The 27,388-nt window shown below is 43.5% G+C and overlaps 1 protein-coding gene across 3 annotated transcripts; it reads right to left on the bottom strand.

Moving 5' to 3' along the window:
* On the bottom strand, positions 1–27,375 carry SPOP (speckle type BTB/POZ protein). Of its 3 annotated transcripts, none has more exons than XM_048051820.2 (10): positions 27,241–27,375; positions 12,587–12,729; positions 12,108–12,229; positions 10,397–10,548; positions 10,163–10,290; positions 6,485–6,662; positions 5,787–5,842; positions 5,229–5,351; positions 1,483–1,625; positions 1–797 (listed from the first exon to the last, which is right to left on the bottom strand). In XM_048051820.2, the coding sequence occupies exons 2-10, from the start codon at positions 12,662–12,664 to the stop codon at positions 653–655; spliced, it is 1,125 nt and encodes a 374-aa protein (XP_047907777.1). In that variant the 5' UTR covers positions 12,665–12,729; positions 27,241–27,375; the 3' UTR covers positions 1–652. The 3 variants fall into 3 exon arrangements, with proteins under 3 accessions (XP_047907777.1, XP_047907780.1, XP_066837921.1); XM_048051823.2 differs by lacking the exon at positions 27,241–27,375 and adding an exon at positions 26,910–27,028; XM_066981820.1 differs by lacking the exon at positions 27,241–27,375 and adding an exon at positions 26,382–26,628.
* Between the last annotated feature and the right edge of the window lie 13 nt (positions 27,376–27,388).

The raw sequence follows: 27,388 nt of genomic DNA, 5'->3' as shown, positions 1-27,388 counted from the left end.
TTTCTTTTTTTTTTCCTTTTTTTTTTTTTTTTTTTTTGCAATTAACATACAAGTGCTACTAACAGAGAAACTGATCTTCTTGTTGCTGGATGGCAATAAGGAGTTACACAAACGTCCAGTTTTTAGCTCAGCTGGAAGGACTTAAATTCTCTTTTTTGATATAAATACTACTGGAGCTCCCATCAGGTACTTCCTTTCCAGAACCTCACTGGAAATTCCTTTTAACCCCCCAATGCTCTCTCCAAAACTAAAATGTCCTCTTGCTCCAGACATCTGACGGTTTGTTCTGTGCTGCCAGACGCAGAGATGTTGTTTTCCCCCAGTACCACTGCTGGGTTATTCTGACATGGGTCGGTGCCTAAACCGAACCCTGTACTTAATTGACTCAGCCAAGTCGAAGGGAACACACAGACGATGCAGCGACAGGGATTTGTTAGGTTGAACAGCCCCAGAGCCCCAGGCCCACCCTCCCCCCTCTCCCCAAGTTACTTGGTGCTGTTTTAAAAAGTCTGGGTGTCACGAAGCAGTCTCTTCCCCCCAACAACAGAGTATAAGCTCCACAGATTTCGCTGTCTACCTGGTGGTCAAGGTTAGAGCAGCAACAGCTGATGCTGCTTCCAGAAAAACACGGGGTGTTGTGATAGACAGGACTTTAGGATTGCTTCAGTCGCTTACGTGGAGGTCCCAGAAAGGGACACTGTGCAGAGGCCAAAGAGCGATATGCCTCAGCCACCAAGTGGGGATGTGATACTACCATAGACTTCCAGCCTGATGTCTCCATGACGTCAGAAGCATGACTAGAAATAAGAGAAAATAAATCTGAAGTTATTGTCTGGGGATAACAAGGATTAACAGGTACTTTCCACATGCTTAAGAAACCCGACATTTTCAGTACACTGTTTTAGGATCACTCCAGATGCACGTTTTGCAGAGATCACAAGATTTGGCTCTGCTGGTGCAACTGTATGCTGGACAGTCCTTCACCCTAAGGATGAAAAACCTCAAACATACACAATCCCAAGTGGATGACAGCAGTAACACAACGCTCATCTACCCTGACTCCCCAAGCATAGGAGCATTTTCAATCAATATAGAAAATAGTGAGAAAAACTGTGTTAACTACCAGATAGGACTAAAAAATGTTTCTGGACAAAGTAGTTGGTCATCATTTTGTATCTACGGAAAGGTCTGTTGTACTAGCAGTTGCAAATAGTCCCTCAGTATCAGGGAGTACCCGCTACCTAAAAGTTCTCATGATCTTAGAAAGAAATCCAGAACACCTCACTAAGACAGCTCTGCTGTACACTGAACAGCCCCAGCAGGACAAGAGTAACCAGCCCTTAGGGCAATGCCACTTCTGGGATGCCAGATAAATGAAGGACCACAATGGAAGAATGGAAAAAAACAACCAAAACAGAGGAGAATCTCCTCTGCGTGTGACTGCTCACGAGATGTTGCACCCCGGAACAAGAGTAAACTCACTAATTAATGAAGTCCACTGCTTGAGTTTTCAGTTGATCAGCACTATGTAGGTCAGCCAGAATGAGGATCTCCGCCGCGTTTTCCACAGACAGGTTACTGCACAGCGCATCCTCACACATTACCTTCAGACGTTCCAGAGCGTACTGCAAAATACAAGCCAAAGTACAGTTACAACGAAGAAAGCCTGAGTTAGCCTGAAGTGAAGTCTTACTTGTGCTCCTTCAGTAACAAAACTACTCTATTATGCTGAACAGACCTCTTCACTTTGCTACATGGATCTGAACTGTACTGAAAGAAGTGGTGACCAGCGAAAAAGGAGAACCATTGAGTGCCCACCCTGAGGAAAGCAATGGAGAGGAAGCATACCCACCATAACTCTCATCCCAGGCTTCTGGTCTTACAGGCTTACTGGTGCTGTGTTCATGCTTTGAAATGAGAATTTCTGCTCACCTTTAATACTACCTCAGTTACTTCAAGGTACTGAATGCTAAAGCCAAATCCTTATTCTCACTTTATTACTGCATGACAGTATTACTCAGATGCAGTAGGGAGACCTATCTAACAGTGAATGCTCCATAGGTGTTCCAGGGATATTTAGGCAGCTTTCACTCAATTTCTTTGTCATTAATGACCTCTAATTTACGATTAGCCTTGCTCAAGTACATGCTACTAGTTTTAATACTGAAATGCTAAATAAATGCCCCTGATTTCTTGCAGCTATCTAGCTGGAAACAAAACATCACAGCTTGTCTGTAAAGCCCTAGCAAAAGCCCTGCTCTAACTTCACATTCTCCATCTACGAGTTTCCACCATTCTATCGTACATTTACCTCAACTTTTTTCAGATCCACAGGGTTTGGCTGTGTCATTGGCTGGAGAAATTCAAAGGACATGCTTAGCAGAGTGCCTTCTAATAAAATTTCACACTCTACTTTCTGCAGCACTTCAGTCAGCACTGAAACATGCAGAGTCAGCCAAGATTTTCAAAAGCAACACAGTAGTCTTGGGCAGGCTTCAGAAAGGTCAATGCTCAGAAAACTCTAAGTCACTTGTTATCAAGAAACAAAACCCATACGCCAAACCTCAGTCTTTTAGAATACCACAGCTGTGCACTAAGACTGAGATACTTCTGAAAATCTCGGTATGTGTGAAGTGGTTGTGTAGGGTTTTGTTGCTCTTCGGATGAAACACACTGAATATTTCTGAATATTCTAGATCCCGTAATTACAATTCACGGGGATTAGGAGAGTAGTTAATTTGATGCAGTCCTTACATAAGTAGTGACATTAGCTCTACATAAATTGTCCTACAGATTGAACACTGTAAGTCTCCCTCACGTAATTACTTTAACTGAGAGGCATTTCTAGAAAAATAACCTTTAAGATCATTATTTTATTTTTTATCTGAGAGAGAACTGCATTTGAGGGTATCCTTCATACTGTTTATAAGGCTTTTTTAGACAACTTCAAGATGGCATGGTATACAAACACCAGTTCTTCACTGTGTGTAGCCACGTTCAGAAAAGATACCCGACATATAAGGGCTGCTCTGTCACTCTGAACAGAGAGCCGGTAACCAGCTCATCTGCAGGATAGCTGGAGTGCTTACCATATGATAAGCACTATTGCTATAAATTGATTTTATATTCTGATTGAGTTCTGCGTTGTGTTATGATTACATTTAGATGAATAATTTTAAATTATAGGAACATTTTTTCACTTAAGACTCAGCTATAATAATTACTTCAATTGAGGCATGGCACTCATAACCAGGACAGTTTTCTCCCGTCAGAACATCTGAGAAGGCAAATCAAATTTACTTGCTTAATCTGTATCAATAACTAGAACAGTTTCAAATGAGGGGCAAACCATTAGTTTATGTTATTGTCTGCCAGTAACTTAAAATGCAGCAAACGAAGCTTAAAATTATTCCCTTTGTAAACAGAATATTCTTCTCCATGCATGTACAAATTTTATTTCGATTTTCACTACGAATAGCTCAGCTTCTAATTACATAGTTGGGCAAAAGTAGCCATTCTGGTCTCTCAGGTACCAAGATTTCCCCTTCCCCCCTTTCTTAATTACACTTTAAAAAAAAAAAAAAAGAAAAACGAAAAAAAGCCCTACCTAATAGCATTCTTACCCAAGAGGCTGAAATAGTATCTCCTGGGCTCAGAAGACGTGTTTTGTTTTGGTTTTGGTCTAATTACATATTTTCCCCAAGAGATGGGAGGAACTCAGAAGAAGCTGTTTCGGTCTCTTGAGTAAATAATAGATGTTTTATGTGCTTTCTTGAAAGATTTTTTATTTCTGCTTTTAAAAGACACACAATGAGTTTAAAAGGAAAAAACCTACATTAAAAGCCAAGAAATTCGAAGTTAAAGCCTACTCTGTCCTTAATGTACTGCTTCTTGCTTACACTTGTCTCAGTTAAAGATGGTATGTGTGTTCTCAATCAATACTCTTTAAATATTGAATAAAATATGTGGCAATGATTATAATCAAGCCAAGAATCTGCCTGCATTTATTTCCTGTTTTAATTCTAGTTGCAGTGGACTAATAATGGCGTATGGAGCATTTCACCTCTAAATCAGCATTTTTGCTTAAGCCCAGGTCTGCAGTGACAGGGGACTCGATGGCTGTGTGGTGGTTTGCGTGGAACAAGGTTACATGCATCCACATCTAAAAATCCACCACCCTATCTGGCACCCACAAGAGAATCCAAGGACTGAAGAAGCATGGAGACTGAACTACGCTCTCACCCCTAGAGGTGGTCCCTCCAGGTCAGAGTTGAGGCACATTGGCAGGGCAGTGTGGAGAATCTTGCACTGCTGCTACCCGTGCTGAACCTGTTCGATGGATAAATTCAGGACTTAGTCTCCAGTGCTGTCAAACTGGCATCTTTCACCAGCACTAAGTTCACTTTTAAGAGAAAAAAAGAAAAAGGAAATAAAATTTTGGTTATATATTACGAATTTTCACTGGTTAATACGGCTCACTGGCCAGCAGAGCACTCTCTTCTGTCCTTGGTGCTGCAAAAGGAAGGAGGCAGAGGCTGGCTGGCTGGCAAGGCCGCAGCGCTGTGCCTGCTACACGGGGACTACCAGCAGCCTTCCAGTCAGAGCATCCCCGGCACCTCCCTGGCAAGGACCCTGCAAAACCACCGCAGGGTTAGGCAACAGGGCTTCCTCCAGTGCACCCCTTCTCTCCTCAAGCAGCAGGGACTGCCACTGCAAAAAGAAAATAAATAACAGGACCTTCCCACTCTTGGCTATCCATCAGTTTAGAGCATTTCTTGAAGCTGCTGATACCAGCCAGACCAGAAGGAGAAGCAGGCCCTGTTTGCCAAGACAGAACACTACTTTTCAGATTTAGTAGTAACCATACTAAAAAAAAATAGTTATATATACAGCCAGGTCCATCTTGATTTTTTCTTCTCACCCCAAGCTCTTATGGTAGATTAAGTTGAATAGAAACGTCCTCTGAAATTTTAAAAGTCTTAAAAATGAGCAGTAGAGACAGACATTCCTGATCATTACATGTTAAGACACGTAGCTCTAAGTATATGTATCTATACTAGATCCAAGTTTACCTACAAGCCATAATCATTCGATAGAACAATTCAAAGAAACTGCCCAACCGCTATCATCACACGAAAAGCTTACTGCAGGAATATCCAAGGAGCTCTGTGTAAAGCAAGGCACATGTCATTGCCGGTTCTCTAAATAGCCATAAATCCCAACTGTACCTTGTCAGCAGCTGCCAGCAAGTCATCAGCCATTTTGTCAAGATTTGGTGCCTTCCCCGTGTAAATAAAGCACATCATTTCCTTAAAAACTTCGGGCTCCACATCATTGATTTCAACCCGATTCTGTATCGGAAAAATGAAGCTTATTAAGATCCTGACAAGATGCTAAAGGCTCCCTTCCACCCAAGCTCTTTAAGTATTCACAGATTTGCTACAAACTATTCAGAACGTGTATTACTTGGAGAGAAAAAAAAAAAAAGAAAAATAAGTGGATGGAAAAAGAAAGATTCTGAGTAGTATTGCACAGCCTCTACTTCTCCCTGTCCCACCCCAAACTCTTTCCCCTGGAGTTAGAAAGGTAACAATTGCCTCCTTGATCCCTTTCTTCCACCCTTCAGGACAGCTGAAGCAGAGATCTGCATCTAATGCGAGAAAAACAGTTAAAAGGACACAGTAGTCACAAACACCAGCTAAGAAGTTAACTGACCAGTGATATTAAGAGTTGACCAGAGAGCTATTCGCCTAGCTGGAAGAGTTCTCCTTCTTGCAGGATCTTACCTTTTTACTCTCTTCCATCTCATGTTCAAACATGGCGCTGAAAACCGGGGAACGTGCTACAGCAGAGGGAAAAATAAAACATAGTTTAGAGATGCTCTTTTACTCTTCAGGAGGAGCTAAGTGTAGCCTGCCAACACCAGCAGCCATCGTGATACTTAATGAAGGAAAAAAAATTATATATCTCCTATAGCAGACAGGGCAAGTTGAGTAGAACTGGTGAAGCACATAGGTTGTGACGTAATGTGGCCAACGTAGCTTCAAAGTGGGAGAATGAGTTTGAAGGAATTTCTTGAGTCCTTTCAAACAAGGCTAAAGAGCACAGAGGCAGTAAGGTATGTTTCCTGACTTTATAAAAGTATTCCTCTGGCAACTGTTTCTTACAAATGTTTTAGGAATACATTATAGTAGACTACAGCCACAAAGGAATCCTCCTACCATCCTCTCTTTGCGGGGGAGGCAGGCAATTAAAAATGGAGTAGATATTTCTTCCTTCCCTATAACGGTTCACAAAAAGCCTTTTACTACAGCTCTGCAGATAAAACAGCTGCAGAAGCCTCCTTTAAAGAAGTAACTCCAAAAAAAAACCAAAAAAAACCAACACCACCAAAACAACCATAAAACAACCGTATCAGAGTATTTCACTTGTCATTGCACTGTCGTCTCCTATCCCACTAAGGCTCACCCAGCTCAATACTCACCTGCTAGTATGGCTTTGTGAGCCTGGAACTCCTGGCCTGCAACACACAGGCAGCAGTCTGTGAAGCGCGAGTTCTCCCAGAGTCCTCCCAGCTCATCTGCCAAGCGGCACTCTGGTACCTTCACCATGTTCATAGTATTTTGGCCGGAGATATTTACAGAGTCTTGCACCACACTCACCTGGGGGAGCGGAAAGAAACAAACCAAAAAGTCATAAATCCACACTGGAAAACCAATCTCCCTACATGAATTTTTAAAGTTGTGTGCGTAAATTAATGGCACTTCCATGCAAGTTAACAGCAGCTTTATTACATGGCTTTCCAAGGAAGCAGAACTTTAAATTTTCTGCTTTTATAGACATCATTCCTGACCTACTTTTTTCCTTCTATCAACGCTCTGAAACCCTCCCAAATCAATAATACAATACAGACAGAAGTACAAATGAAAATTAAGTATACAGAGCACTTCTACAAGTGAGCACTTCATCCACACATGCACACAAGAGCAGTGTCAGACCAGTGCAGGACGTTCTGAGCACCTCGAATGGTTTGCTGCTTTTGGTTCAGCACCAGAATTTCTATTTCTTGAGAGTTTGATGTTTCCATCACGTTAAAAAGAAAAAAAAAAAATCAAAGAGTACAAGTGGATTAAAAAAGGAACTTTATGCCAAATAATTAAGAATTTTTGGAGAAGGTAGCTAAGACTCCTGACCACCTGCTCCAAACCAGACATGGTTAGGCAGAGACCATATGCAACCATCCTGGCTGATGAATAACCTACACAAAGGGAACAGTTAAGAGTCTATTCAGTACCAAAGCATTATTGTTAAACACAGTAAATCATATGCCTTCTGTAGCAGACTCCAATTAGAAGAGATCAGAGTGACTAATGCTACCCTGCTATAACAAAGAATAAAGGAACAAGATGATTGACAAGGAAGCATATGTGAAACTATTTGCTGGATTTGCTGTCAAATCCAGGTTAAATTTCAGTTCTATTAATAAGCGATGGCCAAAGGAGAACAATGGACAGCAAAGGAAGCTTTCCAGTAAAGTAAAAGTAGTAAATTATGAAGTGAGAGAGATGACAGAAGAACCTTGTTAAGGAAAATCTGCTGACAGCACATACCCCAACTCTTGACAAACCCCCAGTGGGTTTCTGATGGCAGGCACTCTTGGGTATTCCAGTTCATCTTGTATAAACTATACAACACTCAAAAATGAAAAAATACCAGATGTTGCTTGCCAAAAAGCACTAATAATGATTTGCCACAGCAAATGTGAGGAAGGTAATACCCTTCATCATTAATTTGACTGCTACATCTTTTTGCCCTGTGACTTCCAGACGAGTAACATGGACTCAGACTCATTAAGAAGAAATTCTAAGATGCAGGTCCCCTGCTGGAGTCCAACACTGCAAGTATTTTTGACTGGTCTGTGATCAATCTGCATTTCCAATCAAATCAACAAGTAAATCCTCTTCATACATGAAAGAAAGACAGTTACTCACATTAAAAAAATATATAACATGTTTTTTCACATAAGGAGTTCAGACTGGTAGACTCACAGCGGTAACCAGCCTCAGATGTCAAAATAGTTAAGGTTTTGCTTAAGCTATTTTCAACATCTTAGCAAGGGAACTAAACACTACCTAGCTCAGAAGGGAACTACTGCCGTAACTTTGGGAACACTGTTCTTTTTGGAGATTTGCCATAATGTATTTACCTATGTTGTTGGAATATAATTTAAACAGCAAAAAATAATCCAGTTGGGATAGGAACAATCAACCCCATCTGCAAAACAGAGGCTGAAGAATCCCCAAACTGACAAGTAAATGAGGTCAGACTTGAAATGCTTGACAAGAATCATCATTCTCCACCTTAATAGCATTTTCAGGGAGACATTATCCAAGTTCAGCGCTGGCCATGAGCAGAAAGCAAAAGGCTTCTTCCTTTTAAGTTTACTAAAGCAATGAGAAGGTACAGCAGAGACACTCAGCAACCTTTTGGTCTACAGAAAACCCCAATGTATCTCCACATAACAAGTGTCTCAACATCAAGTACTGCTAACTCTTTAGGGAGTTTCTACATACAAAACATGCTTGTTGAAAGTACAGATGTGAGCAGCATCACTTGGCACCTGTGGCCAGCAGGGAAGTGTTAGGAGAGCATATGGCACACCTGTTTACATGCTAAGAGACTTATAAGCTCAGGGAAGGAAGGGGAAAAAAAAAAAGGCAAGCTGTTGAAAGTTCTCTCCAAACTGTTTCCATACAGTGTAACTTTCTTCCCTTAATATAACTATAAACTTAAGGTTTCTTATATAATAGACTGTGGAACAAACTGAAAGAGAAAACAGAAGCTATCAAGGCCAGGTGAAGCCAGCAGCAAGTTTTCATCCAGAAGAAAAAAAAAAACATTGAACAGACGCTTTTGAAGTATTTTTTGGAGTACTTTTTGGAGTATTTCAGTAAAAAGTGGACTGATTGCCTTGGTACTGGTTGATCTCAGCTTTCTCTACATCACACATCACAAATTCCCTTCTCTGACATCAGTTTTTTGAGCCTCACTCCACAATTCTGAGTTTTCTGGCTCATTTATCACAAAGGAAAGAGTAAGTGCCAGACATATGGAGGTGTCACCCAAGACACTGCTCTCTTCTTCCCCCACATTGCTACAAGTGTTAAAGGAAGGGCTCCCTCCACGACAGCAATGGTTTAAGCAACCGACTGAACACAAATCCTTCAGGAGATGTTGGCTAATCGATGTACGTGAATGTTTATGACGGCCAGACCAAGCTACAAACCCCAAAACCCAACATCACAACCAAACAGGTGTCAAACTTGGACTGAAGCATCCCTTTCAATCCTGGAAGAAAATGCAGCAAAAGGAAAGACTCAACTCCCACAAAAACATAGTGTGGGAGACCTGAAGAGAGGACAACTTTTTCTACCTGTATTCTGGCAAAAATCACAGCTACGAGAGTTATTTTGCAGTTAATGAGACGATAGAAATAGACAGCAGAGGCTCTGGAGACACTAAATTAGAGAGTTTATATTTGCCCATTAAGTTTCCTAGACTTAAACATCTAGCTTTAGAAATAACTGTCTGCATCTTCATCTGAAATTAGGATTAGTGAAGTAAGAATTTTGTAAGCAGTTGCAGAAAGATAACACAACAAACAAAACCTGTGGTTACTGCAGAATTCATTTATCTTACCTTTTTGATTCTGTTAGATGTATAGAAACACTCAGAAAAATGGACAAAAGTAGTCTCTTTTTCTCAGTAGGCAAGTAACAGGCATGACAGTTTTCACTACAGAGCTAACGCTGGTTCTCATCCCAAGTGAATTTCAAATTAAGGAGTACAAACAGATGGTTGGTAATATTAAATCAGAAGTGAAATGATAATCAAACATGCTTAATTCCTACCACCATCACAGGTAAGAGACAAATATAAAGTAGCAAAAAATAAATGGAAGTGAAATAGAATGAATCACACGCAGAAAAAGCCACCGCACACAGAGGCACGCACGCACACACAAATAAAATCTAAGTGCTACATAAACAGCCACTATTTCTCCTGACACCTCTGACTCCTTAAAAGCAATGATGAGAAATAAGGTCACATCTACCTTAAGCTAATGGAACTGCTATTCTTTCAGCTGCACAGGAAGACTTACCTCACAGAAGAGAGTGAGTTTGTCATCTGGAAGAAGTCCATTGGCTTCATCCAGAAGAAAGTCTCTTCTAATAAATTTTTTGAATCCCCAGTCCTTGCCTTGTACAAATCGATATGCTCGCTGGCTCTCTGAAAGAAAGACACGGTGCTTCAAACAACAGCTGAATGACTTGTTTGATCAAACAGCAAAAAGACAAACAACTGACCCCTACAGATAGAAAGCGTTTTTACACACCCATTGCTTTCGTTTCTTCTCCTTTAGCATTCAGGATGGAGAATTTGAACTTTGCTCGAACTTCACTTTTTGGACAGCTCACCAGCAGCAGATAGAGGGATAGATAATCTTTACTTTCTTCATCCAAGCCTTTAGGGTTCACGCGTAAACACCTGTAGAAGCAGGCATCTGAATGAGATGTCAGGAACAGTTTTTGGAAGGTCATTCCGAGCTTTCAAATAAAGGGCAGGAGAATTTTCACAATAAAAAGTACAGCAAACAAGTTCTGCTTAACAACCGCTGAACCACAAGGAGAAAAACAGATAGCTAAACAGACTGGAACTGTGCATTACAGTCAGCCTCACTGTAGCGTGAGGCTACATCTTCAAGAAAGATAATAACCCATAAGCAGTAGTATGGGCAAAACAGTTGAAAAACCATGGTGCAGAGGGGAGTATACAAGGGGTGTAGTTTTAAATACTGAAAAAGCACCATGCATGACAACCTTCACAGAAGGGAAGCGAAAGAAGCAGCAGAATAGAGGCAATGGATTCAAAAATTGAAAAATATTAGAGAAACGAGAAGTAAAGTTCCACAGGAAACAGCTCAAAGGAAAAACATGGATTTCTGGAAGGCTGAAAGCTTCTCAAAAGCTTAATACTAGGGCAAAAAAGAGAAGACTACTCCTGGGTGAAAAAAAGTAGCGTAAGTGCAGGAAAAAGGTAACTCATAAGCACTTCCATGACCTGAAACTTGACACATAGTGTAACAAGCAGCAAAAACCACGCTGAATGACTAATAGCTCAAACACACAGGGACAAAAATCACGAAGACCAAGGCATGAGAATGAGATCTGACTAGCAAAGGTTATAAAGGTAAGTAATTTAATAACAAGAAGCAGTCCAGCGAAAGCACAGGTCTGCCACCCGAAGGAAGGGAACACAAATTATATCACACATACACATCCCTAAATTAAATAATTTAGTGGCTAACTTGCTGCAATATAGACTAAGGAGGTTTAAAGAAAAAATGCTAAAACACTTCCTCGGGGAAGATGAGAAAGGTTGTGAAGGACTAGAAAAGGGTAAAAAAAAAAAAAAAGTCATCTTTAAAAAGCAGAAACTCCTGGGCAGAAGGAGTTATACAATGCAGGGATGATGGAAATAACTATGGGAGTCTCTGAATATATAAAAAGCTGCCATAAAGAGGAAGGTAATACAGGAGAGCAATAGTCTGAAATTGCAGGAAAGAAAATTTAGAGTGCAGGCAAAAATTATCTTTTTAACAACCTGGAGTATTAGGGGTTGAAGCTGGAAGGCAGAAGTAGAGCTTGAATACCCTGGCTGTAGACTCTCACTGGCTTCTAAGAGCTCACTAAGATAAATATCAGTTACTTAAGACAGAAAAAATTAAGACAGATTAATAATGTTCCATGCCATGCCTCTGTTTCAAGGCAGGATATGGTTTCCCTTCCAGCTCTACCTTCCACTACTACTTCTGCTGTTTTCCATTATCAGAGAACATTTCTAATGCCCATATCCTCACATTTGGGGTCCAAACGCTATGCTGAAGCAACAGTACTTTCTCCCTGTGTGAATGTTGTGCATTCAAGGAAGCAAGCACTTCTATGCAGTACAGAGAGGGACATCAAAATATCCTTATTACAGAGCCCCAAGTTCCTTCACACAGTTGTACAAACAGGGCGAACCTCTCTTCCGTGCTTCTTACTTACCATTTGAGTTTATCATTGGCTCCAGATGAAAAGGTTGAGCTTTTGATGACCTCACCCATTTCCTCTCGGCAGAAGCTGAAGTTGTTTATGGTCCACATGTAGGAAAACTTCACCACTTTAATCTTAAAACAGAGGATAATGGGCGGTTTAGGGCCATTTGCATTCACCCTGGTCATCTTAAAAGATAAAAACTGAAATTCTGGAAGTTTTACTGAGTCACTTGTGTCACGAATAAACTGTTGGCACAGGACAGAGTTTGGACACAGCTGTCAGTGGTAGCTGGACCACCACAGCTCCTCCAACACCACCATGGTCCAACAAGGGCGGAGAGCAACATTCTGCAGTTGCGTCAGTGAATGCTCATTGTTAGCAAGTCTGACGCCCTCAGAAAATTGAGAACCTAAGTTTTGAATCCATTTCTTGCCACAGGTTCTAATGGTGTGGTTACCTTGGGGCATCTCCGCACCGCGTGGACTTACCTGAGTGTAGCACCAGCTCTCTGCTACAGGTCCACTCGACATTTCTGCCGGAGGAGGAGGACTCGGCACCCTTGACATCGCCAGTTTGAAGATTAAACAGAATTTCACAACTCAGTGGAAGAAAGTTATACTAGATCTTCACCCTGTAAGTCCCCATAAAGAGACGAATGAAAAACAAACAAAAAACGAAAACTAAGAACAAAGAGAAAACTTCAGGAGCACTGTTCAAACTCGTGGCACGCAAGTTAAAGCAATCGTGCTTCCCATGCTTTCGCCCTCCCCACAACACCTTCAAAATATGTTGTTACATTTCAGCGGTTTGAAGCATTACCATATGTTTTCTGAGGAGGGAATATACCACCTCCACTTATTCTTTCAATATGCCAGCTCTTTATAGGAATAAACCCAGCACATAAATTCCTTCAAGGAGTTCATGACTTAAGCAGCAGACTCCCCGCTTGATTTGGGATTTCTGCTTCCCCACTTTTCATTTCATTTGGAGAGTCTCACATCATCAGAGACCAGACCTCTCTCAAGCAAGGCTCCCACCAGTCCTCACTTCAGTTTACAGCTGTTTACTTGGGTTTTGAGTCATATTCACCTTCAGAAAGCAGCTGGCAATCCTGGCACACAGGTATTATGTAGTCATAAAATGTGTGTTGTTTTTTTTTCCCCCCTAAAGTTTAATTGCCTTTAAAAAAGCACAAACGAGTCCATGTAATCACTGAAAAAGAGATATTGGCTTTTAGCAGCTGAGAAATACTTAACCCTGCAGAGATGCCTACTTAATCAATGGAAATTCATCTCCTGGAACGAAGCTCGGGGCCAAACAACCAACTCCTGAAGACCCGAGCTGCCATAAAACCAAGTGCCCACCCGACTGCACTGCTTCACAACCTTCCTGCATTTGCAGTTTGTGCTACGCGTGTGCAATGAGGAAAGGGGTTAAACAAATCAGCACTTTAAAAAGAAAGGGACATCAATATTCACTTTCGGTACTTGCTGCGGGTTTTATTACATTAAACTTAAAATTACCACCATTCCTCCAAAGCAACTCAATTAAATCGCTCTGTGTCATTCAAATTAAGCCAAAATTAGCAGATACTAGTTCTGAATACTTAGCTAAACTGCCCTTCCATGTGCAACAATCAGTCTTGTCTCCAAGGACATAATTCCTTCACTGTCCCTAGTCACGTGTATTTGAGGGATGGATAAAACCTGCAATTCCAGCACAAGTAGCAAAAAAAAAAAAACCCTACCTCGTCCTGATCGTGGCTGGGGAAATGATGCCTTTTTGCTGGTTTTAGTCTATGGGCAGGAGAGACCCAAGCCTGTTCTTTCTCTTTAGGGCTCACAGAAGCACTGTTTAACTGCAGCCGGGCTGTTTTAATGTTCTGTTCACAGCTATTTTTAATCTACATTATTCTACTGACTGTTACGTAGCACAGGTTTCCCAAACAGCCGCCCGGGCACAACCAACGGGGACAAATCTCCAGAGAACAAGCAGCCAGGGAGAGGACGAAGCTTCCTAAGCTCACCGACAGCAACTTGGCTGCACAAAGAGCAACAAGATGCTAAGCCTAAGAAAAGTGATAAAAAAAGGTTTGATGAGAAGAAAGCACAACAAATACAGGGAACTCCAGAGTAAGACGTGATATGTAGTTTTTTTTTGTAAGAACATCGTTAGTTCCAGGGATGCATCTCCTGATATACCTGGCCAAAAGAGCGCTCGGAATTAAACCCCAGAGGTACAAACCTATTTGCTTCTCCTCCTCCCAGGGATTTTGGGCACAGCTCCTCGCTGCGAGATGCCCCAAAGAACAGCCGGCAAGCCAACAGCAACGCCTGCTCAGCACCCCACCCGTGACACTGTGAGGCCACAATGCCGCCCTCCTGGGCTGGCTTCGGGGTAAAGTGACAAGGAGTAGGAAAGGAGCCACTCTTCAACTTTGGGATTTACCTTCTGGTGTGCTCCCACATTTATCAACAACAGGCAGTTTTCTGCAGGAAGACTTCGGCTTTCTGGTCAACTGAAGCAATTAATGACGGGGTTTAACATGAGAGGAGATCACAGAGTTAAACGAATCCAGTGGCTCCTTCCCCAGGACACAGTAAATTCAGCGCTAACACCTCCCTTTACGGTACAAAAACGAGGGATTAACGAGGAGGGAAAGAGGAGACAACAACAGATTTTTATGTTGCAACAGTCATTCACCAACGGCTGTTTTAACACCCCGAGAAGCTGAGAGCTTTCCTGGCTGGAGAGCAGACCCTGAATTCCCAAGGAGACCCTGAATTCCCACGGCTTCCCCGTCTGCAGGGCTCGTAGGACCCCGAAATCCCATGGTCTTCCAGGAGCAAACACCACAAGGCCGTGACCACCGATCACATAATTGGGGAAGTAAACAGACTTTGCAACTTTTTAAAGAAAAATCAAGACTTCTACTCTCTGCGTTTCAGCTGGAGTTTCTCTGTAAGATGCATCTAAATATCACCTCCACCTTCCTTATGGAAGAAAATCTGAAAGCTTCTGCGCTCTACAGGCTAGACTAGCACATGAGCTAGAGATACACGGGCCTATTTAATTTCCTCTGAGTAACTGTCACTTTCCTATCTTATATCCTTTCCTCCCAGATGGCTTGGATAGGCAGATGGTAATAAAAGTTGTGACAGCACGCTAATAGAATTGCTGCATGCCAGCACGTCATTCGTTACCCTTTTAAAAGGGCCCAAAGGGGACACAGGTTCTAGATTTTAGAGATTTTCTATTATTTGGAAAATACTTTCACAGTTTAGTACATCAAAGCTTTCTACAGATGCTTTGTGAGGCAATTAAATACAGTTATGAAAAAAGATGCTAAACTGTATCATACCCCTCGCTCAATATGGCAACCAACTGTCAATACCTGTATTAAATGAGAGCATGAACACCTTTAATGCTACAGCAAATAATAGTTAAAAATGTAATATCCATTAGGTTTTCGGGATTTTTTGGTGTTTGTTAAAAAAAAAAAGACAAGGGAAGTTTTGCCACTCGCCTTGCTTACCAAACACACAGAAATCCACTGAAACGCATCCTTAGAAGTGTGCCTTACAACTGCCATGTGCTGCTCCGCCCTCAAGCACCAAGTGGCTCTCCTGGTACGGACCAATATTAAACACATTTTAAGTACCACGGCTGATTTATCGTACTCCATACATTAAGTTTCTGAAATCAGCAGGGTCCCCCCGGTGTTTATTTGCTCGCGAACACTTAATATTTTGCCAGTTCACACATCTTTAGGAACAGTGCTGGCATCTCTGAACTAGGAGCGAATTCCTAAGTGCTGCAGGCAGAGTTTGAAGATGACATTTTATAAATAGTATAGATACCAAAATTTGTTATGGCCAGGAAAGACAGGGACAAGTGCGAAGGTACAAGCATAGATACCAAGGTACAGGTAACGAAAAGACAAAATGTTATCTTATGGATCCCTAAAAGCCCATGTACAATATCCAAGTCTCTGACTTTCTTGGATATAAGCAACAAAGAGCACTTGTCTCTGGACATATGTAAGATTACAGTTAAAAAAATAATAATTCTCACCTCACTCACAACCACTTCCAGATGAAGAAATTTTCTCTGAGAATCAGAGCCAGATCAGACTTTTTGGAAGCGCAGGAAATGATCGCTTGCTACCCTGTCCTAACAATTACTTCCTGGCGTAGCAGCCCTACCAAGACATCTCAGCTCAAAACTCCACCCACCATGGGAATCAACCCTCCGAAGTATTCTGTGAGCAGCAAAGACTTGGCCTGAGAGAGGTGGGGAGCATCAGCTCAAGCAACTGTTCTAGAACAGGCCTCAGAATGACTCAATTGTGCTAAGCAGCCCATCAATTTCTATTTCCTCTCAAGATAAACAAACTACCTTTTAAGGAACCAGTCGTTTGCAATAGAAAATTTCAAGTACGTTCATCCTCTGCGAGCATTATTCACTGAAAGTGAGTTTACTAAAGTCTGTGAAAAAAGTGTGCTTCATGTAAGTGTTTCAAAAAATGGGGTGGTTACTTCTTGGACAAGCAACGGTATCGAGGAGTGTCCAAGAACAGAGCAAAGACTACCCAAGAGCAGCACGATACGCAGAGAAAAGGAGAGGGACAAAGATAATACGGGCAATAAAACAAGGGGAATGAGAAATGGAAGCCGAGGAAAAGGCCATTATCTTCCCGCATTCTTCACAGCCTTGGAAGTGACAATGGAAGGCCTGAGTTTGCTGCCATAAAGAAGAAAAAAAAAAGGCAAGTGAACAAGCAAATTGGTATGCAATCCTACCTAACCAGGCGATGAGTAAGGTTTCAGATTTTAATGTATATGCTAAAGAGGACATCACACCACTCTTTTCCTGCTTGGAATACCAGAGAAGAAAGCGATGATGGGCTCAGCAAAGCTTTCACATGGCCTGTGCTAATGGCTGCCAGGCAATACTGATTGCAAGCATTACCTCGCCTGTGGCAGGAAATCTCGCCTAGTTACAAATGCAGGCTGAAGTCAGGCCCAGCGAGCTCCAGAGGTTACACAAAATCGCCTAATTATTAACGTGCTGCTGTAGAAGAAACTGTAACCGAGGTAGCAAACGACCTGCAGTAATAAAAATAGATTAGATTAGAAACAAACGCTTTCCAAAGATGAAAGTGACCCGTATCAAGAATCTACGTTTGAAAGGCAGCTGGTTTACAAAAGCGAGAGGCTTATCCTTCCAGAACAAAGTAAGGTGAGTAATTCTCCAAGAAGAAGCCAATCGCTGCCTGGAAAAAAGAAGTAAGCTGGAATGGACAAACATGAACAGGAGACGTAGAGGTTTAACCGTAACTGAGCTTGAGGGAAGAGTAACTTGTGTCCATACAGCGGTTGGTGCATTCCACTCGAAAGCCAGCAGCACGTGCACTACGCCGTCCTCTGCCTTCTGTGCTCTCCAAAGCAAAAGATGTTACCGACCCTGGTAAGTGCCACAAAAACTCATCGAGTTTCTTTTAAAATAGTCAGTCCTAATAGAACAGACTGGAAAAATCAACACCGCCACAGCAGAGAGAGAAAAAGGAACGACCTGGCTTCAATGACAGGTGCACGCCAGGCAGGCTGGAGGACCTACAAGCTCCCATTTGGGATGCAGGATCGCGCAAATAACCTGGTCTTAAAGCACAGTGCCACAGATCTCCCTCAGCAGTCGAGTGTCTGTGCTTTTCTCTTTATTTCGAGCCACTACGCACCAGCCCTAATTCCGTTTGTAACTTGCCCCCCAGCCCTAATTCCGTTTGTAACTTGCCCCCGTTGTAAGCGTTAGTTGCATTCAGGAACTCGGATGGGCACCTTCTGTTATTTAAAACACAGCCCTCGCATCTCATTCCTTTTTATTCCACCTGAAGCTGCCGGGTCCGAGAGAGAAGGCCAAAGTCCCCAGGTCACAACGGGGCCCTCTGGAGGCTGCATAAAAGGAAGATTTTTTAACTGCTGAATTGATGCAGACACACACACCTTCACATTCACTTTACTCCGGATAATTCACTCTAAGTCAGAACGCCCAGAATTAGCCCCCCCCAGCTTTTTTTTTTGGGGGGGGTGGTGGGCTGGTGGATATGACATAATGAAAATGTAAAGAGTTATCTAGAAAAAATATTTTCAAGACAATTAATACAATCCTCACAACGCACTGAATATTGGCAGGCCAATCCAGTTACTAAATTCAGTTCCTAAAATTCCACTTCAAGAAAGATTCCAAAAATAAGGGATCTTTTCCATTCTTAGAGTGTTTTAAATTTTTTCCCCCCTTAAACCAATTCTCCTGTTACAAAACAAGGGGGGGAAAGGAAAAAAAATGCTGTCCATCTACAAAAATGACAATTTCTACAAACCTCTTACAGGATAGGGAAGGAAAGAGGGAATGAAACAGGGGAACACTGCCAGTGAAATGTCGACATTGTAAGGAGAATAACAATTTTTACACATATTTCATAAGAAAGGAAAGAAAAACCAGCATTATTTCGCTGAAGACCCTCTACCGCCCCTTCTCCTCCTTCCAAATATCTCCAGATAAATCACAAACAGCTAAAAGTAAAGGAAAGACAGAGGAAGCTGGCGGTAAGAAGCAGCCAAGGGTTCTCTACATAACCTTCTCCTTTTATAAATCAAATCCTCCACTGAAAATTTCTGCTCTTCAGGCATTAAATCAAGTTTGATGTTCTTCTAAGACTGCTTCACGTTGGTGTTTGACCAGATGCAGAAATCGTTATCCCCTCTAATGCCATCTAACCCTAACTGGAAGTCACCCAACGTATCTTAGAATCACATCCACACCAGCAAATATAAAAAATAAACAAATTCTTAAAAGCAAAATAAAACTTTTGGGGGGGGGGGGATTTTAGAGCACTGTTGTGTTTAAATCATCACTCCCATTTTCAGTAGATGTCTGCCCCATCCTTCACTCTTTTTACTTCCATTTTTAATCCTTTCGAGGTATGTCCCAAGATACTTAAAGCTTAAATCTTCAAAACTATTTTCCTCTGATGTTAACCTTCCTCACACATATTTTTTTAATTTAGATCCTAACTACATTAAAAAGGAATAAATCTTACTACTTCTTCCTGAAATTCGGCTTTTCACCTCTTTTCTTTCCCCTCCTGCTGATTTCTTCCTCATTTCTCTCCTCTCTCAAGGAAAAATGTTATTTGAACACACCAACTTAGGACTTGGAGGAACAACTGGCCCGAGCACGCTTCTGTCTTCAATAAGAAATCCGATCGTTTTTGAAGGAAGGATTTATTATGGCCCATGAACTCTTTTATTTTAGATTCTCCCTCATGGGCAAATTGTACGAAGTATTTTACAGCTTCGGTTTCTACTTGTAAATTGTTACCTGTCACTTGTCAAGTGACTCGGCTGCCAATTTAACAGTTGTTTTTCGTTTGTATGGTTGGTTGGTTTTTTAAGAGCACAACATTTGCGCTTCCACATCATCCAAATTCATCTTCCACATTAAAAGATAAAGCCATAAGTTGCCTAGGAAGACTACTCTTTCCCAGCAAACTCCCTGAGATCCCTGGGAAGCCTCTCATTCCGAAAACAGGCTGGCAGCAGCATGTTTTTTCTCCCCTCCGTAGGTTGTTCTTCTCTTGTAAGAGTGACACGCTGTTAGAAATACCTCACACCTCTAAAATCCCAGCAGAATCCTGAGGAGTTGAAAATAACTGAAAGAAAAATGCCTAAGTGGTACGATGCCTAATCGGAGAACAAGCAAAACCAGAAAATTAAGCAGGACCGAATTTGTCAATCGACTGCTGAGACTGGGGACGCCAACCGCTGCTGCAGCACTCAAATGGGATTGCAGATCTGATCCCCAGCAAACCACCAAGACCATAATCCCCTCTGGAGCCTTTTATTTATATCAGCTTTCCAGCGCTACAAACATCTGGTAGCTCCCACAGCACATTCTCCAGTTGCCATCTTGCATTAATATTTCTCAGAGCTTATCAAACCCAACTTGAGCTGAAATAACTGTTTCTGCCCGTTATTATTCTGGAAATTAAGCTTTCAAGTAATAAATACAGGGATTACAACGCGTGGCAAAAACTAGATGTCAACCTGCTGGATGCTTTCACCTACTTGTAACTGCAGCAGGACTCTGGGACGGTTACCAGAATTATTTTAACCTGCTAAATGTAGAGATTATTTGATTGCCAAATAAAAGCTCCCTTAGAAATCAGCATGAAAACCCAGCTTGTTAGAGACACGTGAGGAGAAGTCAGCAGCTTACTTTGTTCCAACAGAAAGCTTATTCCAAAACGTATTTCTAAGAGGTAATAAATACAATTACAAGCTCTCCTGCTTGCCTGTTCTATCAGGTAATGCCTCTCTGACACTTCTGTTTGTATCGACAGGAAGAGTCCTTCGTTTTCTTTACTTTGTTTAGATTTTTCTGTAACCTTATCAGACATCATCGTGACAAGGAAGGAGGAGGGGAAGGAGATGGGAATGAAATTCCAGCCAACTTCCAGTCCCAAACCAGCTTTACTTTCCTCAAGTATCAGCAGCTGTGTTTTCTATCAAACGCATCACACCTACTTCAATAAGGCGCCATGGTTTTGCTAGCGCAATTTTAATAATCTAACTCACATTAACATCAAAACAATCCCATCTTACCGTAAATCACGCTCCGAAAATAACACAATCATGGCATTCGCCTACACCCCTATTTGAATATCCTTCCGATTCCAGACCAAGATTATCTAATTAGTAAGACAAAGAGCAAAGACAAATTCTGGTAGCTCAGAGAATTCTGCATTTAGTACGTTTTTAGTAAAGAGGAAAAAAAGGCCAGAGGCATTCCTGTATTGCTGTTTATATCAGCGACACTCTGCAAACAGGGCAGCAAGGTGCGTTCCTGTCACTGCTGCTGGCTTTAATGCTGTAACTTGTGTGATAAGTGAAAACTCCCCAGGGAAGTTTCTTGGGCACAGGGAGCTGATTTGCTGACTTTTTATTTTCGGCATCCATTCCAGGCTGTTGTTGGCACAAGCTATTTACTCAATCTTTAAAAAACAAAACAGGAATATAAAAGTACACAAAAATAAATTCCCAGAAGATACATAAATTTATTTCCCTTTTTACACTCCATCAACTGTTTAGAATCCAGCCTCAAAGAAGAAATCACAGTTACTGCTGCTTTTGATTTCTTCCTGTTTCCCTTTCCATCCTGGTAACAAACACGGTAAGAAGTCTTCCTGCCATTTTTGCTATCAACAGTAAAGCTCAATACGCTACTAAGCAATATTATCTAAAGAGAAGTATCAGTTATCTGCTGGCCAAGAACCAAATCTAAAACAGGGAAGTTAAAAATCATCCCTACTAAGAAGCAGCAGGACTCCTCTCTCTTTTCAGGTTTGGCAAAGTTGGCACCCACCTAAAACAAAGAAGTTGCAGAAGGTTTCCAGGATACAGCTGAATATAATCGACTGTAGGGCATGTGCTTGCGCTCCCTGATTGAAATTACATTATATGAAGTTTCAGCTACGGTCATTTCACTGTACTCCTACTTGCTGAACAGCAGAAGTCTGGGAGGCAGAATTCAACACGACGGCAATTTTCACCACTCCGGACCCAACCGCCCATACAAACAATATTTTCCTCTCGAGGAAGACGCATCCACAAAATCACAAGCTAACAGGAAGCCTTAAGAAAATCGTCTGCGTCTCAAACGCAGCAGTGAAATATTGTTCCCCGAGTTTCATTTACTGGCCACAAGTGCTTCTAAGAAATTCATCAAACTGATACGTGTGGTTTTTAAGCACAAATGTTGAGGTTGGACACTTCCACAAAAAAGCAACTGAGGAAATGAAGGCACCGGTACGGCTGAGCATTTACATGATTTTGAAATTACAAAGAGAGATTTATGAGGTCAGGATACCCAGCCTGCAGTAGCCTGCCTTCTCTGCATCTGAGGAAGGTAGTGTGTGATGTTTTCACCGTGTGATAATAGATTCTCCAGGGTTTAAAAAATAAATAAATGCGGCAACATTCTTTAACAGACAAAATAGTTAATCTGTAGGCACGATTCTAGCCAAGTTAACTGAAAACTTTTTACATCAACGCAGTCAGCGTCTGTTCTAGCCTCTTTATGCAGCAACACTTGGGAGGCAGCCAGGCAGCCTCCCTGCATTGCTATACAGCAGCTCCAGACGACTTGTATTTGCCTCCACCTGCTCTCCCGTCTCATGGCTATAAGCATGTGTCTAAAACCACGGCTGTCATCTGAGCCCTTCTTTCAGACACAGAAGCAAATCCTCTGCTTTAGATCAAAAATAAAAATTAAAAAGGATTTCTTCTCAAGAGAAGAAGACGTAAGTACAGCCTGGCTAGCTTTAAAGCCTAAGCTAAAGAAATTAAACTTAATCTTGTGAAGTCCCCCACTAAAATAAACCGCTGCTGTGAGGGAGAAATTGCTATACACAATTATGATCTGATTTATGGTTTGTTGAACAAACGTCTGCAGCAATGAGCAAACAACGAGCGCAGAACAGTAAACAGAACCAGACTTAAAAACACACATTCTTAAGATGAATTAATTCTGCACCTGATCAAGTGCCGTAAGCAAACTTCAGCCTCTTGGTTGGCTCTAAGATCAGTAACTTTTTCTAGACCATTTCCTCTTCCCAGGCAGTTCTGCTGAACTCTCAGTTCTTGACACAGCTCTAACAGAGATATTCACGCCTTATACACTCAATAAACAGCTATCTCCCAAACCTGAGTACGAGGATTAGCCCTCATGGAAAGGAGGAAAAAAGCCTGAACAACTCTACATCGCTGTTTGAGTCCAATAAATCATATTAAGAACTTATACAAATATCATTCCTGCATACTCAAAGTTAAAAGAGTGAAATTCTTTAAGTTCTGCCTGGCATCTGAAGACAGTTTCCAGCAGTCTTTTCAGATTGATGCTGCAGAGATGTCATCCATATGTCTGGTGTCAAAAAGCATCCCCAGCTGGATCTTTACTAACTGAAAGGGTGACACAATAACTCCGAAGAAAGAGCAGCAATTCGCAGTAACTGCAACTATCAGTCAGCAATTTAAGTGTGCCAGCATCCAACTACATACCCTAAATAAATTTACACGTCCTGCGACATGAAATGCTTCTGAACATTTGATCGCTGTAAGCGTATAGAGTTCTAAACCTTCCGAACAATATCGAAGTACTTGTGAGATTCTGTAGTATTAGAAGCGGTTAAAAACTAGCATGTTTCCGAGCCCAAATATGTGAGACATTTAAAGATGGAAACAAGGCCATCCTCCTTTGGTGGAAAATGATTTCTTATCAGACGTCGGTTCGATTTTTTAGAGGCATCAAAATTACTTTATACGATCTGCTGCCTAAGCCTTCTATCAGGCACACGTTAAAACTGACAGCACACATGCCACAGTTCCAGCAAAAGCCACTTTTGAAGTCCACCCCCGTACCACGTAACCTATTGAATAAAACCTCCGAAAGAGGCCACGAAAAGCTGAACCTGCCATCCTGCTACGAAAACGTTAACATTACGTTCTGTAGCGGTGTATCTGAAGTTAGCACCACCCTACTGCCTTGTGCCGCTACATCGACGGCCAAAAAGCATCTTCCAGTTATGAATTTAGTGCTGGAGCGTTTAATCCCTCCCCTGTTCCTGACTTCAGAAACTCTACTGATGTCTCAAAACCCACAGAGTTGCAAGACCAGCTCTGCCTCACGGAACGCAACGTTGCCACTCCTGCCTGCAGCCAAAGAATTTACTCACAGCATAAAAATGAGCTCGCAAGTCTTTTTCCGGGCATTTGCTACACAGTCAGTGGTTCTGCATCTTTTTTGTCCTAAAAACGTGGAGGGAAAAAAGTAAAAGTAAAGAAATGACATCTGATGTGTGCTACGTATTTTCTTAAATACTCAGCTACGCATATCAGCAAAGAGGAAGAGAATTCCAGAATCACTCAGCCCCTTCCTTCCAAAACACAGCTACGGAGTTCAGTGAAGGGACATTTGACAACAGGAAACCCAGAAAGTAAGTTCTAATCTCTGAATATAGTTTCTTAAAAACAACAGCTTCTTTGCCTCCTCGAGGGAAGTATTTTAAACAAAGTATGAATATTTTAATCTTGCGTTGGTTTCCTGTACTGTCATGTGTTCCTAGAACTTGGGACACACGCTTTATTTAAGAGGTCTCTCAAGTACACAGTACGAGAGAGGACGTGGTAGCAGCCTATCATCTGAGAATCAAGAAGTAACACCTTAAAAATTCTGTCTATAAAGACTTTTTTTTACAACACATTTTTGTTTTATTTCCTCTCCGTGCTGAGTAGGAAACGCCAGCAGTCAGAGATCGGAGCCGTACAGCAAGATCTTACATAATACTCCAATTGTGCAGAAAACTGAGCCAAAACTGGGAGGAGAGCAGGGATTTTACAAAATTACAGCAGATATCTCCAAACGTGAAACTACGAACGCAGCTGATAAAACAGCAACAGCTCCTGATCGTACAAGAAATAAATATCTTTGCCTGCTTTATGCTGAATTTTGCAGAAATAACGTCCAGGCAGAAAAGAAGCAGGCAGTTTCAAGTTTACAGGTCCACAGCGTCAGCCTAGGCAGCGGAATAGCGCGCCACATGGGTAAAACACTGAACAGAAGGGTGTGCCAAGAATAACGCTGGTAAGTCCCTCTTATTGTAAAGTGGATCGGTACCTAGAAGAAATCACACAGGGCAACAAACTCACTTCACAGTAAATACCTAGCACTAGGTCTGTCCAGAGCTCAGAAATTAACCCAACACCTGCACCCCCCCGCTGCTCAAGCTGGCTCAAAGGAAACAAACTGGGAGAAGATTGGTGAATGGAATTATTTTTAACACTTACCAGGTCTAATCAACCTAATGTGAGGGCCAGTACTTGTACCCTCTTCGTGTTAAAGCATCAACAAACGGGAACATCAATTACAAAAGAATTCCCTTTTTTAACCACTGCACTGTGACCTGCGACCAGCGATGGCACCGCTCCTCGATACCCCGTGGCAAACCAGAACTATTACCACTTTAACACTGTTCATGATCTGCACCTGCGTGCAAAGCCAGAAGGTTCTTGGGGAGGAAGCAAAATTACTTTTCCAACAGTGGCAAGGATACTCGAGTATTTTTTTAACCACGGTATCAGGCTTGATAGCAGTTTCTATGATCCTACGGCAGGACAGTTTTGTGTTACTGTCCTCTACTGCTACAGTGCCAGGATGACAGCTCGGGATGTACTTCTGCTAGCACGTTGGCCTGATCTTGATACACATCCACCACAGAGTGCCATTAAGAAAAAAAAAATGGGTTTTTAATTCAGGTCACAATGAAACCCAAGTGACGTAATGAAACTGTATCGTTCTGGACCTCTGGTTAGAGAAAGTCAGGGAGAAAGAAGGAAGCTAGTTGTATGTTTTGATTAACTAATTTCATTTTTTGTAATAAGCATAGAAAGAGTTCTGTTTCATAAAGCATAAACAACAGGGAAATTCTCCAGACTTTTACAGGCCTACACATCAAGCCACTCCAGGCACAGCCATTCAGAACTGCGAAGGGGACAAGAACACCACAAAAAAAGGATTCTTTTTCATATGTCACAACGATGCTCAAAATTATGAAAATGTAAACACGTCTAATAATGGTGAGTTACAGAAAAAATGACAAGTAACACTGTATTTATTCCACGTTTCCACCCCCCCAAATCACTTCTCAAAAACCAATTTCATTTCACGCGCACCTTTGCGAACGCCAGGGGTGTTATCAGGATAAAATATTTATCCGTCTCCCTAACCAACACAGCGCTCGGTACAAACGCTAGCCCACCCTTCCCAAACCTCATTAACGAGGCACGTAACCGCGAAAGGGATTTCCACCCCTTCCCACGCCGCGTGATGCTGTACCCTTTCCTTTAACCACCCCTACGGGCCCCGGGCACACCGGCCCCGACCCCAGCTGCCGGAGGGGGGGGGGGGGGGGGGGGGGGGGGGGGGGGGGGGGGGACACTCAGCCCGGAGCGAGGCGACGCTCCCTCCCGGTTCAGCAGCGTGCCTCGAGCGCTCCGTGGCCAAGCCCAGCCCCGGCAGCCCCTGCCCGGCCCTGCTGTCACTCCGCTCCCTCACTCCCCCCTCACACGGCCCCTGCCCCCCCTCACCCCCCCCCCCAACTTCGCCCCCCTCAGGCCCTGCCGCCCCCTGCCCCCCCCCAGGCCCTCCCTCCCCCCCCCCAACCCTTACCTCCCGGCCCTCCGAGCACCTCTGCGGCCCCACGAAGGCCGGCTCCGCCGCGGGGGAAGGCCGAGCGGCCGGGGCCCAGGCAGGTGCGGCTGCTGGGGATGGCGCCCCCCGGACCGTGCCCCCCTAGGAGAAGCCCAGCGGAGGCGGCTCACTATTTGGCAGCATGTCTTCCTCCGCCGCTCCCCCCCCCGCCCGCACGCCGCGGCTCACTATTCCGCAGGTCCCCGCAGCACCCGACTGCGCAGGCGCCGCGCACGAGAACGGCCGTTCCCGGCGCCCCCCGCCCCGGCCGCGCATGCGCGCCGTCCGCCTCACACCGCCTCCCCTGCTCCTCGCTCGTGGCCACCGCGCACGCGCGCGTTGCCCGGCACGAGACCTCCCCGCCCCCCACTTCCTGCTGCGCACGCGCCCTCTACCAGCACGCCGACTTCCGCGCGTGCGCACCGCGCCGCCACGCCCTCGCCTCTCCGCTGCGCATGCGCGCGCGGCGCTACCTCCCCCTCCCTCTCCTCCTGCCCATTGGCTCACTTTCTGGCAGCGCTCTGGAGCATGCGCAGTGTTCCTTAGAGTCCCTTAGGATTGACGGAGCTCACTATTTGGCAAGGCGCCGCTCCTGTCGCAGTGCCATTTAAACAGCCGGCGGAGGAGCGGGGGGGGGGGGGGCTGGCTCGTGCCGGTCTCTCAGGCCGCGGCAGGGACGGGAGGGAGCCGCCTCACACACACCTCCCAGAGGCTGGCGGCGGCGGTGGTGGTCGTGAGGGACGGCGCCGCCGCCGCCTTCCCCCCGTCCCTGCGGCCGTTTCCAGTCCTCGCCCCGCTTCCTGCCGCTCCTGGCCCCGCACGGCCCCTCCCACCTCACCTGCGAAGGGTCCCGCTTCCCGCTGTCCCCGTGCGGCCTCCTCGCACCGCCCTCCCCTCACGCGGCCGCGCTCCCCACCACAGCGCCCCGCAGCCGCCGGGCGGCGGCCGCATTGCGCATGCGCCACGCGAGGCGGGGAGGGGGAGCG

Source organism: Anser cygnoides, chromosome 22, assembly GCF_040182565.1.
Source record: "Anser cygnoides isolate HZ-2024a breed goose chromosome 22, Taihu_goose_T2T_genome, whole genome shotgun sequence".
NCBI lineage: Eukaryota > Metazoa > Chordata > Aves > Anseriformes > Anatidae > Anser > Anser cygnoides.
This window is presented reverse-complemented; position numbering and strand designations above follow the sequence as displayed.

What these genes read in the sequence shown, in the direction of transcription:
- SPOP (XM_048051820.2), bottom strand. Translation starts at nt 12,664, where the DNA reads ATGTCAAGGGTGCCGAGTCCTCCTCCTCCGGCAGAAATGTCGAGTGGA. An exon ending in GCCAATGATAAACTCAAATG is followed by an intron (nt 10,549 to 12,107) that starts GTAAGTAAGAAG and finishes CTGCTTCTACAG; the next exon opens with GTGTTTACGCGTGAACCCTA. An exon ending in GCAGTGGACTTCATTAATTA is followed by an intron (nt 798 to 1,482) that starts GTGAGTTTACTC and finishes TCTTATTTCTAG; the next exon opens with TCATGCTTCTGACGTCATGG.